A 14229-nucleotide genomic window follows, 5' to 3' on the forward strand; every position below is an offset into this window, starting at 1 on the left:
ATTTAAGATTTCATTTTTATATAGGAAAGGGTGCCTGGCCATAAAATGAAGTTCTTTCCTGAGTTAGGACCTTAAAATAAATCCAAAGAGGAAAAAAAGAATCATGACATTTTTGCTTTACAGGAACCATCTGAATCAGTATAAAAAAGCTGTGCCTTGGTTAGAGTTCACTGCATTTGCAGTGCTTGAAAATGATCTTTTCGTGCATTGCTGGATATTGCCTTCAGGGTACAGCAAGACTACTTAACATGGCATTAAGCTTTCTGTGATCTTCCTAGTTTGGATTTTTAGGTGAAACCAGATTTGGACAAATTTTGTGACTTTTTCTATTTTTCTCCAAGTCTTCTAGCAATGAGTGCTGTAGTAGTTGCATAAGCAGTGAATTTTTTTTGCAAATGCTAGATAAAGAGAACGTTCATGGAAAGCATATTTTGAATGTAGAAAGATAAGTCTGTCTTTCAGGTAAGACTGGTACTATAAAGATCAGGGCCATCAAAACATGGACAAAAATGCACTGTGATCTATGTATTAAATCAGACCATGGCAACACTTGATGTGTTCACTTGTGGCCTGCTCACAATTAGCTTCTAAACTAAGGAAGTGAAATTTGTCAAATTACTTAGTTATTGCAATTTTCCAACACTCTCTCCCCCCAAAACTCATGACCTGTCAATATCATGTGGCAGTCTGATTAATATTTTATGTTGACTGAATGTGCTGCAACTTTGTGAACTGCCCATAGTTCCTATTTTCTTGGCTGAATAAGTGAAATTCCAATTTTGAAAAAGACGGCTGATTTGCCTTTTTATAAAAGTGAATTTCAGATAAAGAAAGAAGTCTTATGAAGTGAATTGGGTATACATGTTAGCTCTTATCAGATTCATGAAGGAAGCAGGAGGTTTGGTAGATACCACAGTAATCAGGAGTTTTGCTGAGGTACGGAAAAAATATACAGTAGACTTTTCGTAAACTTCCCAGGCAGAGAATTGCCTGGTGAAGGAACTACTGACTGAGAAAAAAGAGAGGCTACAAAATTTAATTTTATTTTACTTTTTTTATTTATTTATTTTATTATTTATTTTAATTTTTTTAAATTTCTTTTCGAAGGAGTATAAGAATTACATCCTTTCACCATTTTCCCATTGGTGAAGCTGTTCCTGCTGAAAAACAATGAAGAAGGAAATTCAGGAAGGAGCTGATTGATTAATTCTTTTAATATACACACCTGTTTTAAATGCTGATTCATAAACTAGCCTTTTTCTTTTATAAATAACATACAAGATTTGTGGTTTAAATGTAAATTTAGAAACTAAGAAAGGAAGAGTTAAAAACAATGGTATCTGTGTGTATAAAATCTATCTCCCATTTGATGGAAGAAGGGTTTACCCCCCTGTTCATGTATCAGAGTGGAAATAAGTATCTTTTGTTAGATTTCTCTCCTGACTTTGAAAGTACATCATTCCAGTCTCGTGCAAGGTACTGGATAGTATCAAAAGTATCAATAAACCATTCCTTGGGGGAATGAGAACTCTGAGGTTGTCCTGGAAACAAAGGACATCTTCTGCCTAACTTAAAACACACCCCCACCCCCCAGGAGGGTTTTTTTTAATGAGGACGACTCATTTAATCTTCAAGTGTCTACAACAGATCAGTAAAATCATCCTCTTGGAGGTCATACCTTCTCTCCACTGCCTCTAAAGAGAGCTGATGTGAGATACCTTGCTGATACATTCAAATATCTGCTTTAGTGAAACATCCCACCTGAGTTGTTGGAGCCCTACAGGGAATGTATTTATCTGCACAGTCTTCAGAATTTCTCATCCTAACATTAACACAGCCCATGAGGAAAGTCCAACAGTTAGGTAAAGAAAAAACATGGGCTTATTTGTGTTTTATGCACCATAGGAGAGGCTGTAGAAGGGGATGTGCTGGAGATAGGTAGAACGTAGCTGAAGGAGCACCAAACTCTAAGTGATCTCAGGGGCTCTTTCAATAGAGATGTACCTTGAGATCGATTTGCCGCCTCATGCGTTAAGCATTTCACAGTTCATCATAGGGAGAGGAAATGTACCTGTCAGTGACTCTCTCTTGGATTTCAACTGTTAAAGGCTGAGCATGTAAATGTTATAGGTAAACTGGTTTCTATGTAAGGTGGTGTTCAGTCGTTCTTAGGCCTGAACCTTCTGTGGACCTCACAGTTAAAGCATACAAGTGGTTCGTCTTTTTTCTCACTGTGTACATGTGGTGGTGCCCTCTGTCTAGGAAAGAAGCCGCTGTCTTGTAAGTCAGGAACTTTAAATCAGAAGATGTTTGCTTTTCTTCCTAAACCGGGTAGGCAGCACTAGTTCTTGAGAGTAGTACTTCTGGGGATTGCTGCTAAGTACATGCAAAGTGGTTGCAGGGCCAAGACCAGGCAAATGTTGCAGGATTATGCTGATCAAACCCAGTTAACAGGTTATTTAATTAAGCTGCGGGGTTAAGTGCATCAGAAAAACATCTACAGGCATTGCAATCAGGTTAGCACAGATTTATGCCAAACGTGCATCTTGTGTTTTCCTTTTGGCTGGAGGAGCAGGAGCCAGAGCTATGGTGGAATACTCCTCTATCCTGATTTAATGCTTTAGCATCTCCACTTTGCTGTTTAAATCTTGTCTGTCATGACCATGTAAGTTTACCTGTTGGATCTGTGGAGTACTGGTTTTGGTTAACAGCATTGCTATTTTTATTCAAAATCTTTCAAGAGTTGTGTAAAATGGGTTAATTTTAAAAATTCTTTTCTGTTGTTTCAGTGGCTCTTAAATTTATTGCCAGAATCAACAAAACTGCTCTGATTCAAACATGTTTCATTATCTGTGAATATTAAACATTTTTGGCATATGGCGCAAGTACTCAGATAACATATTTACATAACTTATTTGTCCACTGTTGAAAGTCTGACCTTGTCTGGAATTTCTTGCAAGTACTCTTTTTTTCCTCAGTGTGTGTGATATGTTAGATTAACCGTGCCTATCGATTCATCTCTGTTCACCTACTATAGGGTCAATCAGTGTCTTTGAATCAGGACACACGTATACATTTTTTTCCCTAGTATTAGGGTAAGTGTGCTATGGTTAGCAACAAAGATAAACAACAGTGGATCTGTTACATATTATCCAATTTACAAACTTGAACTGCTGATTAGACATGCATAAATAAATAGTAAAAAAAAACTAGTAAGAAAGGAGAAATATGTAAAAACTATCTGGCAGCAATTTCAAGAAGTCTACGGCCAAACTGTCCTTTGGAGCCAGTGTACCTCAGCGTTGATGAGAAAGGCATCCATTTCAGAGTTGAACAATGTTAACAATTTTGTGAAACAGCTGACCTGTGTTCAGACCTTGAGAATGTTTCCTGCAGCTAAAATTGCTGTTCCAAATATCTCGTGTCTCATGATGTTTTCCCTGAACTTGCCCCTGCACTTTTTCCGTGTTCGGACCTGGGCTTGGTTCTACCACATGCACTCACGGCTGGATTCCACCTTCACACTTGCTTTGTGTCAGCTTAATGCTGCTGGCTTCCAGGCTCTTGCTAATAACTGGTGATGATTTAGCTCAATAGAGGAATCGGGCTTACTGGAAGAGCCTGGGAAGTTTAAGTTTTAATACCATAATGAATTCCTTTGCTGTAGTGGAAGTCTAGTGTTGTCTATAAGGAATGAGCTGAAGGTACACATTTGCTCGCCTGTTAAGCTTGTAAAATGCCAGTCATTGAATATGGGATTAGGACTTGGTTTCTCCCTGCTGCATTGCTGCATATAAGATTGTACTTAATGCTCCATTGGACGTAACGGCTAGTTTCCTCATATTTTTCAGTCTCATTCTCCCAAGAGACTCCTATCACATGCATTTACGTAACCCCATGCCAACTGCCAGTTTCCACGTCCCTGTGCTTGGTCCTCAGCTGACCTTTCCAGCCCTCTGTTCGGAAATTGTATTTAATTTCCCTCTTCCAGGGAAATCTTGTGCAGGGTACGAGCCTCTGAAAAAAATGGAGGGTCTCTCCTTTGATGCATGTTAAATGGGTTGAGGTTAAGTCTAGAAGGGGCCACTGGCTTTCAGTCCACCTGTGAAGTTTATGTTGCAGACAGTATGGCCTGAATGCTTAAAATGTTTGCTAACAAACCCCAACAATTTCTTAAAGGCCCCAAAGGCTTGCTAGAAATTGCCATGTTCTGAGAGTAGCTACAGATGAGCAGAAATGATGAGTACCCTGAAGGTGGGGGACAGAACTGATAGTAGAAGGGGAATGTGCTGAGGCAGCAGGTGTATTATTTCTCCTAGAAACTCCAAACCCCCTAAACCCATGGCTGACCTGGGTTAGAAATGCAACAAGTGTTTCATTGGCAGCCCTGGGTTATCCTCTGTAGTCCCAGGGGAAAGCGTGGTGATTGTCCCTCGTGCACTGGTGCCACCTTGTTGGAGCACCAAGCCCGGCCCAAGTATTCTTATAAATCCCTACACGTGCAGGGAAAGTCAGAGAGGATGATCTCTCTGTGTACATAATAAATCCAACATGCTATTCCCATACAGCCCTATTAAATATCCTGCAGTTTTTTAGGATGTAATGTGTGTGATGTGTACTTGATATGTTTTACATACAGCTGTTTCACTCTGAAATGTCCTCCTGCCACTTTTTCTTAAGGGTGGTATAATCTGATATGGTTAAAAATCTTTGCTACCTTATGGGTTTGCCCCTGCTCCGTAAGACTTTTCAAATATTCAGAGTCCACTAAAGTCATCCTGTGGGAATTTCTTCCTTGTTGCAGATACAGCATTTTTAAAGCATGAAGTAATGCACATGCTTTCTCCAGTGATTACGTCTTGTCTCTGAGAAGCTTAGTGGTTTGTGCTGACGACAAAAAGTTGGCAGAGTAACCCATTGTATAGGCTGTCCTATTTAAACATTGTCTCTCAAGCATGTTTATGGGCTCTTTAAGGGGACAACAACTTCCAGTAAATTAACAAAGCTAGAGACTAACTTGGCTCTGACCGTGTGGCCATTTATGGGTAGGGTAGGCAGCCTAAGGGATATTCTGCTTTTCTGCATGATGATAGATTAGTAATACTATTAGCCTTTGCAGAGTTATGGTGACCTTTAGAGGCCTGTTATGCCATTTACAGTCTGTGTAGTACAAATGTTCTGGCTTATATCTCTCTGTGTTTATGCATTTTGCATGTATATGCACACATGTTGAATACAATAGGAGAATACACATATATATGTTCATGAGTGAGTAGTGATTTTCAGTCCCTTAGATTTTGGATGTCCAGCTAAAACTCTCTAAAATATGGTCATTTTTAAGCGTCACATGTCTGCCTTCTGGAAGCAGGCCTGTTACGTGTCTAAGTGAGACACCCAGCAGTAACGTCTCACTATTGAAAATTGCAGGCTGTACTGGCTTTAATCACTCTGATATTCCACACTGGGAATATCAGAGTGATTTTTTTTTTTTTTTTTCACCTTTCTTTACCTTGGGGCTGAGGAGTTTGACAAAAGTGCCTTTGAACTTGAGATACAAACTAAAAAAAAATAATACACAATAATACAAATGATGCATTGATGTTAAGTGTTTTGCAGTCTATGACAAGATGTTCCTAGAGAATGGGAACATCCCTACACACGGACAGCCTGTTAAAAAGAAACCATTGTCAGTAAAAACTTGTGTGGGAAAATTTTACTTTTGTTCTTGATGTTGGTTTGCCTCACATGAAAGTTGAAGACATTATTCAAGATGGTCAAAACAGGCTTCATTCTAATTAGAACAATGACAAATCATGATAAATATATCAAGTTATAAATTTGTCATGGAAAAATTTTTAAAAAATGTTTGGGTTTCCATCAGAAAACCACCCTCTTACAAATTTTTAAGTTTAGAATTGAAAATCTGAAAATGTAATTTTTTTGCAAAAATACAGTATTTTTTTTCAATTGGAAAGGTTTTCCAGGAGTTGAAGGCTAGGATCAGTAGTTGGTAATAATTTAGTTCTGTGTTACAAAAATTTTACACTGTTACCCTAGAAAAACTCATTATACATGTGGTAGTCTCAACTATATGTGAGAGCATAGACTATTGTATATAGAGAAGAAGAAAAAGTAGAAAATCATTTAAGACCTCTGAAATTATTTTTATGCCACTTTTTCTACAATGTAAAGCTGTTCAATGAAATCTGCTAGGTCAGATTAAAAATATATATATCACTTCTAGTTATGGAGGGATATTGTATGGTCAAGACTGATTGTAGCTTTTTTGTTCCAGAAGGGTTTGCTTATGTAGAAATGCAACCATTCTAGTACATAACAAACAATATGAATTCCAGGAGTCCTGCTTGTAGGAGTTAATGTAATATCCACACTTGAGGTGAAAAAATTGAAAACTTCTTCTTAGCAAGCATGCATAATGTGTATTTTGCGCACCTTTGGAGTCATCACCCTTTGCAGAAGTTCTGCTGGGCTGAAGACCAAAGTGTGCCTTAGAGTGCTTCTTCACTAGCATCTCAGTTCAGTCCAGAAGTGAGCTTATAAAGCAAAATGTAGCCCTCCCCATGCAGGGAGCTGTAGTTTGCATCACAGAGTGCCCAAACTGGATTCCTTTGGGGCAAAAGAAACACAAAGGAGCATCGAAGAGTGCACTTAATACTCATTTGTGGCTGCAGCACATTCAGGCCAGAGGACCAGACTCAGAGTAAGTTAGAAAAGTATGTAATGTGGACATCAAGTGCTGAGGATGCCATGCAGTTAGCCTGGTTCACCTTTTTGTTTGGCCTACATTATGTGCTAATGTAGACTTTGTCTACATCTGTCTGGGTACAGATTTTAGGTGCGCTTCCAGTACAGGAGATTTAACTGTATTTGCCAGTGCACCAGACCGTGAATGATTTTATGCAGGACTTAAAATGGGTAAGTACCTTCTGGAAAACAAAATGAAACAACCTTCAGCAGACACAGCTCCTTGGAAGTCCCTCCTTGGGAGACTGCAGGGCTGCTCCTGCTTGGTACCTCACTCAGGACAGGGTTTTTATTTCCCAAGCTGCAGTCTTAATGTAGGATTTAAGAGAGTCTCCTTTCTGTCCCTGTTCCCTCTGCCCCAGTTTTGTTGTTGTTTGTGTTAGGAGTTGGATATTGATTTTTCTCTGTGGCTTCCGTATAGTCCTTGTACTGAGTGCAAAGGCAACGCACATCTCTTTCTACATCCTCTGCACTGCTCCAAAAACCCCCTTCTGCTATTTCTGTGATATGTTAGATCCCAGGTCCTGGGAAGATCACTTTGGGGGTAGTCCTTTTCTGTTTATAGGCTGCTGAGACCACATGGAAATTTCCGAAAAGCTCTAGTATGTCATGTACCCTGAAACTCCAAGACTTTGTCAAAGAGCTTGGCTACCTACTCCATTTCAAAGACTTGCACAGTTCTTGCATCTATAAATCATAAGCGTTTGCTCATGCAAAGCTCTTAAACCTTGCCAGAAATTTTCTTCTCTGTGTACCAGATTATGAGGTTAGTCACAAGGAGAAAAACAGGTGGCTGGGGTAGCACCATGGTTGAACAAGGAGAGGCTCACACATGAGGCCAGATCCTGATTTGTATTTCAGAGATGCAGTTCGGTCTCAGCATAATGCAGGCAGGAGCTTTGTGCTAAGATTTGATTTAGCAGGTTGATTTCCTAGAGATGAATTTTTCATTGAAAACAAAGTTTAATGAAAAATTACCATAGTTTTGTCTGACTGGTTGACTGAACCTTCCCTTTTTGCATGTAAAAATTGAGGAAAATTAGAGATGGTGTGAAATACAAGTGTCTGACAGTCACCCTAACAAAACAAACAAAAAACCCCCCAAACAAATAAAAAAACCAACTGTGGCCAATCCTTTGGAAAGGCTGGATTTCCTTCTACCTCAGCATGATCCACCCATTTCAAAGTTTTTTGTTACTTTTTTTCCTAGTTCTGTGGCTGTTTCTAAGAGTGCTAAAAGAAACTGAGTGCTTCTCAGCTGCCTTGCATCCTTTCCTGCCTACTAGCTGTCAGCATACACTGATTGATCATAGATACACAGATTAATAATTTCTGTCTGGTTGAATTCCCCCAAATTCTGCAGGCCAAGTAGTAGCATCTGCCTTCTCCTTCTAGGAAGTGGCATCTGCCTTTAGCTACTAAAGCAGGCTGTAGGTCACCTGCTGGTCTGTTCCAGAGCAGCGCAGGTGGCAGGAGGTGCTCGATCCTTGCGCGTGTCCCTGCAAACATGGGCAGAGACACTGAATTTAATAGCCGCCTTGTGTAGGATTGCTGCATAGTTGGCAGAGAGGAAAGGGTATTTCCAAATTCAGACTTGGTCCTCTGGAGGTGCCTTTCTCTCTTTCAGATGAAGTGCTTTAAAAAGGATGAGATGTAGCCAAGCTTCAGTTTAAGAAAAGATAATCATTTAGAGAAGAAAGGACCAGATTTATGTTGCTTTATGCCAGATAATTCCTTTTAGTCTCGTGAGATATTTCTGCTTAGGTTTGTTGTTACACCATTTTTGTACAGGATATAAAGCAGGACTATTTGGAGAATATGCCAAAAGCTGGGATAGTGCAGAAGCTCATACTGTCCTTTCTGTATCTCTTGCATGAATCTAATGACATCTGTCCAAGTGTCTGGTAATTCAAACTTTCAGGAAGAAGGAAAAAGTACTGAACAGATCTTGACTCTTCGCTGTTCTTGATTTAACATAAACCTTCTGGTTGATCTGGATCTAATTCCCATGTGAAAGTTCAAAGAAAATAAATGTCAGTGTGCTTTGTGAATCTCTTACCTACAATAAATAACAAAAACTCATTCCAGGTGATCTGGACAAATGAAGAACATCATAGTCTTAATTTTCAGTTGATCCCAAGGAGACTGTAAACTGGGTAGCTACCTGTGCCTGTATCTGTTGCGAATGTAAGGACAGATTATGTGAAGACAGGTTATGAATATGTACTTCAAAGAACAGATTATGAAAAGCTTGTGGGCCAGTGAAGCAGAAAAGGTTTATCTTACCAAGAGACATAGACATCACTTCTCTGGAAAATAGCATTTAAGATCTAGATAGACCTTTGGTTTTTGTTTCTTTTTTTGACAATACTTTGTCTAACTCAGCTAAAAACTGTTTAATGCAGAATTGGGCTCAGAGTATGCAGTAATTTCATATCTATAACAACTTTTTTTCTCCCTCTTTCAAGGATTTGTGATTTGAAAAGGTACAAGTTTTCATCCTGTTAAGAGTAGAGGATGTGGGGAGGTCAACAGCAGGATGTATAAGCATGTCACTTGGTGGTTTATGGGAAAATCTCACTCTCACAGGTTTTAAGGATAGCGGCAGGAGGAATTTGCTGATACTTTGTTGTCATAGTTTGTATTAAATTCCAATAGATTTTCTTCAATGAATAGTCATAAGCTGCAAAAAGTGAGAAGGGTTTTCTAGTGCAAGGTTATCTGGACTCAAGATAATTTTATCAAAGCTTGGTACGTTTTGCTTGCTTCAAGCATCTACTTTTCTGGACAAGTGAATAAGCTAATGATACAAAAAGTTTATTTTTGTACTATTTATGCTGAAGGTATAATAACAGATTTAGTGTCCAGGCTTGTGCATCTACTCAAAGATTTCATTTATCTCATTAGTTCTGATACAAACTGTGAAACAGTCAAGGTGGGCAAAGCACCAAATGCTACAGTTACAAAAAAGGTAATACACAGGGTAACACAATTGACTTAAAATGCTATGTGGTGATTTATATCTTTTGCTGAGATGTTCTCCTCTATCTCCATCTCCAGACATGTAGAACACAGACACCTACACGTGAGCTAGGTTAGATACGCTCATATCCTATCCAGTCAAGAGAGACAAGCATTTCCAGAGCACGGTTCGTCTGTCTTGCTTTAGATATTTTCTTTAGGAATATTTGACTCCCAAAGCACTTATTTCCCTCTTTTGACTATTAATGCGAGTCCAGGCATCCAGCTTAGATGAAGGTGGGATTGGTCTGTCCATAAAAATACACCTACTTGTGTAATTTATTTTAACTCAGAATAATAATTGTGAATATAATTGTACTTGCAGGTTGGTCAGGACAAAGGAAGCTGTTCTTTTCACAGAAACCCCAGCCCGTGCGTTGTTCCTCAAGAAAATGAAAATATTTTCCACACAATATTTGCTTTTTTCACAAAGTCTGGCAGAAAAGTATTGGTAAGAAAGTCCACCTATGACAAACTTGAACATATGGTGTATCTTACAAAAGATTTTGCATGGCTTAGCATGAAGAACTCGAGCAGATAGTTCATTATAAAGCAACTGTTTGATGCATGTAGACTAATACTGATGTTGTACTGGGGGGGGATATTTAGCGATTTTAATTATCTGATTTTTAAATGGATATAGGAAGTTTCAGGAAGTGCAGTGGGGAGGGAGTTACCTAACATGGCAGCGCACACTTAGTGACCAGAGCCCTCGCTCCTCTATTTTGTCAAAGGCACATGGGGCAGCGGGGCCCTTGCACAGTGCTCGGGGCCTGAGCTGTGCAGAGGGCTGATGTGCGGCAGTAGCCCAGCCCCAGACACTCATGTGTCTCAGCAGCTCTGCAGAGGGCTGAATTTCACCTGCCTTGCTTTCTTGCAGATCTCTGTATCTGTCTGTCTTCAGGTCTTGAAAGTTGTTGCTATTTCAGTGCAGGAGTGCTGTATTTTAGCAGTTTATTGTGTAACTTAGTCAGCTGGCATGTTTGCTGTCGCAGTTTGTCACTGAATTTTTTCCTCCTTTGCCTAACAGCTTTTTCCATGTTTCCTGTAGGACTGTGAAAGACCAGGCAGGTCCTGCTTAATTATACGCTGCAACTTAAGCTCACTAGCAAAAGGAGAGTCCTGTGATATAAGTGTCTACACGCTGCTGAATACTGAGATACTGAAGAAGGTACGTGCTTCCTTTGTAGTTTGTCTTAAATACCAATTTAAGTATGTTTATGTGCATCACTGGACTCAAGAGTTGCATTCCTTCTTCTCTTTACTAGCGTGTTATAAAAAATAATGGTGTCAAAGAAAACAGATCTATTTATCGACAGCATGTATGGAGGTGTTAATCCTAGTTCTTACCCATTGCCCATTAAGGCAGAAGTAAATTAAATTCAGAAATTTATACATTGAGAAACAACAAATGAGGCCCCTAATTGTATGCATGGTGTTAGGGCTAGAGAATTCTGAAAGTTGAATTGATTTCTGAAAGTTTTCATTCTGAAAAATGAAAAGTAGAGTAAGTACATGTAAACTGTGACCAACTATCTATCATTCCCTCCGTGTAAACAGAGACGTGGCAGTTTTTCGTAATTTTTTACTTCAGATAATTATTATTCAAAGAAGATACATCACAACCATATTAATGCTGAGCTTGACATTTGTGACAAGAAACAAATGGTTGCAAGTTAATTCCTGTCTTCTCTGAAGCCACTGAATGAGACAGCAAATCTCTTAAATTTCTAGTGATTTACTACATTTTGCCCTGTTTTCCTACACTTAGAAAAATGCTGACTGTGTAATTGTGGCAAGATGCTGTAAGATTATGAGGGTATAAGATAATCAGAGGAGAAAGCTGATAACATGACCCTACTAAAATAAACCTGTCTTTGATAGCTGCTAGATTAAAAGCATTGGAGAGAGCCCTTTTTAGAAAGCAGTTCCTAAAGCAATTGATAGCTCTGAGCTTTTCCAGCTGAAACCAACTAGTCTGCTAATGTTTGTTCATATTTGAAAACAGGAAATATAGGCAAGGCCAGAAGTTTCAGGTATTTGTTACATGCTTATAGAAATGCTGAAATATGTAAGCAAGTAACTGAGCACACACAAAATGTGCTTCTGGGAAATTCAGTCCTGGGAGTAGTCAGGATTCATCCCATCTGCTGGGTCCTTTCCAACGTGACCATTAGCAACACTCCTTTAAAAGACATACAGTGCTTACACATGTCTTTAGATCAGTATCACTAATTACATGCCATTTGCTACTTATCACCTACCCTCTCCAAGGTGAACAGCATACAGATGACTAACCTATGAGCTGAAATGGCAGCTTGTTGGAATGTGCCTGTTAAAATGCACTGTGTAAAATATAGGAGAAATATATACTAATAAGGGAGGTATACATTGAATATTTAAGATATTTGCAGTACACAGATTCAAATAATTAAGAAATTTTCACCTTAGGATATACTTGAGTTTATCACAGATTTCATATATCTTTTTTCTGTTCACTTGAAAAACAAATAGGAACTTTTCTTTGATGGTTAATATTGAGCCTGCCTGGGTTGATTGGCAATGTTCTGTCTTTTGCTTTTGCGGTAAATGTGGGAAACATTAACTGGCCAAATACAAATTATGTGTTTAAAGTCCAACATACCTGATTTTGTTTTAATCTGAGATAATGTGCTTGGTTTTGTCTGTCTGTTATGAGCATAAGGTATATTTTTTTCAAAGCAGGGTTTTAACCAGGATAGTACTTAACCCTCAACCCAGCATTGTCTGGATGTGTTTATTACACTGGCAAATGTTTGATGTTTTTGTCTGGGGGTTTTTTGGTGCCTTTTTTTTTTTTTTTTTTGCACCCTCAAATCCCATTCTTCCTCTTTTTACTTCTCAGGACAGTTCATCAGTCATCCAGTTCGTCACAAGGGCGAGGGTGCGGGTGGACCCTGACCTCAGAGTTGTGGAGGTGCCCAATGGGAGCCCAGAAGAAAAACCAGTAAGTAAATAAACCTGAAGAGAAAGGTTTCCTGATCATAGTGGGCTGGAGATCATTAAGAGCTCTACAGAAACTGGAATTTGTGGTTGTGGCTGGGCTTGGGCTGCGCTAGCCCATGAGAGTGCCCAGACTTTGTCTGGCTAGAGTAGCAGTGCTGTGAACTGTGCTTCTGTGGTTTTGCTCTCTGTGATAACCATGCCATCACAGTGAATGATGTTATGTGGAGCAGGAGGATCTGTGTTTTACTAGCCAAAATTGTAATACTCTTGAGGGATTTGTGCCAAAATTAGGTTTAGCTTCCTGTTCTAGGGTTAACGTCTGCTTTAATCCAATTCAGATTTTCCTTGAAAACCTAGCAGAGACTTGAAGCCCCAGCAAAGTCTTTTCAGATGTGCCAGTATGAAATATTTAGAAGTGTTAATCACGTTTTGGGAGCTGTGAAAATGGGCAAGGGGGTCTAAACTTTCAGAGATTAATGTAACTGTTCCATTGTGCTGAGCTGGTGGGATTCGTGTATGACCTGATACTGCATTTTGTGTTGATCTGCATGAGGCTGGAATTAAAGTTAAAGGTGAATTCGCTGTATAGTTTTAGCTATACATAAAACTGTACAGGGCCATGTTTACAATCTACTGGAGAAGGAGGTGATGGCTTTGGTTTCCTACTACCAAGTCGCTTAATACCTACACATGAAAATTGAACCAAAATTCAGCTTTCTTTTTGCCTGGTGAAATGTTAAAGTTTCATTTCTTATTTCTCTCTCACGTGAGGATCAGAGGTAATCTGGACTACTTTCAATTTCTCCTCTTGCTGTGTATTTTTGGAACATGATCTAGATCCCATCTCTCAGTTATCCTTTTATCCCCAATGTTTGTCATCACCACCAGCCAATGCAACCATTCTCTCATTGGCTCCATTTCAGTGAGTACTGTTGAGGTTTGAGTGTGAAAGCATTGAGTTCAACACGCTTTTGGAAGACACTGACGTCCCAAATTAAAGCACTCATCTCTGAGATACTGGATTTAAAACCCTACAGGCAAAGGAAGAATTGAACCTTCATCTACTTACTACCTTCAGTCTGAAAGTAGACACCATTACAGTGACCATCTTCTCCACCATCATGTCTGCAACCCTAGACATAACTTTCTATTTTATTAGACCTGTCAGAAAAAGAAATTCATTTATATGACAGGACCCCATTTTTTTCCTTTCCGTTTTATTGTCTTTGTCAGGTTTCTGGGCCATTCTAAAGAGCGTTAAAAAATAGGCTTGGCAGCTGAAATGAAAACATAGCTAGCCTTCCCTGGGAATGTGCCTTATAAGTGACCTGCAGCCCTGATTGTTTGCTTGATCTCTCTTTACTTCTGCAGTTTGCACAGAGCAAATCTTTCAATTTTATGGCAAAATTTCATTAATGACTGAAGTAACACCTGACTGTGATACCCATGCCCCAACTG

At 39.2% G+C, this 14229-nt stretch overlaps 1 protein-coding gene across 2 annotated transcripts in view; it reads left to right on the forward strand.

Annotated features, from left to right (window-relative positions):
- ITGA9 (integrin subunit alpha 9) overlaps positions 1-14229 on the forward strand; it is a 226437-nt gene that overhangs the window by 184233 nt on the left and 27975 nt on the right. For both annotated transcript variants that reach the window (XM_072853606.1, XM_072853607.1), the window contains exons 24-26: positions 10112-10237; positions 10838-10957; positions 12671-12772. In XM_072853606.1, coding sequence (XP_072709707.1) covers positions 10112-10237; positions 10838-10957; positions 12671-12772 — 348 coding nt within the window. The remainder of the gene's footprint in view (positions 1-10111; positions 10238-10837; positions 10958-12670; positions 12773-14229) is intronic.

Source organism: Ciconia boyciana, chromosome 2 (genome assembly GCF_034638445.1).
Source record: "Ciconia boyciana chromosome 2, ASM3463844v1, whole genome shotgun sequence".
Classification (NCBI taxonomy): Eukaryota; Metazoa; Chordata; class Aves; order Ciconiiformes; family Ciconiidae; genus Ciconia; species Ciconia boyciana.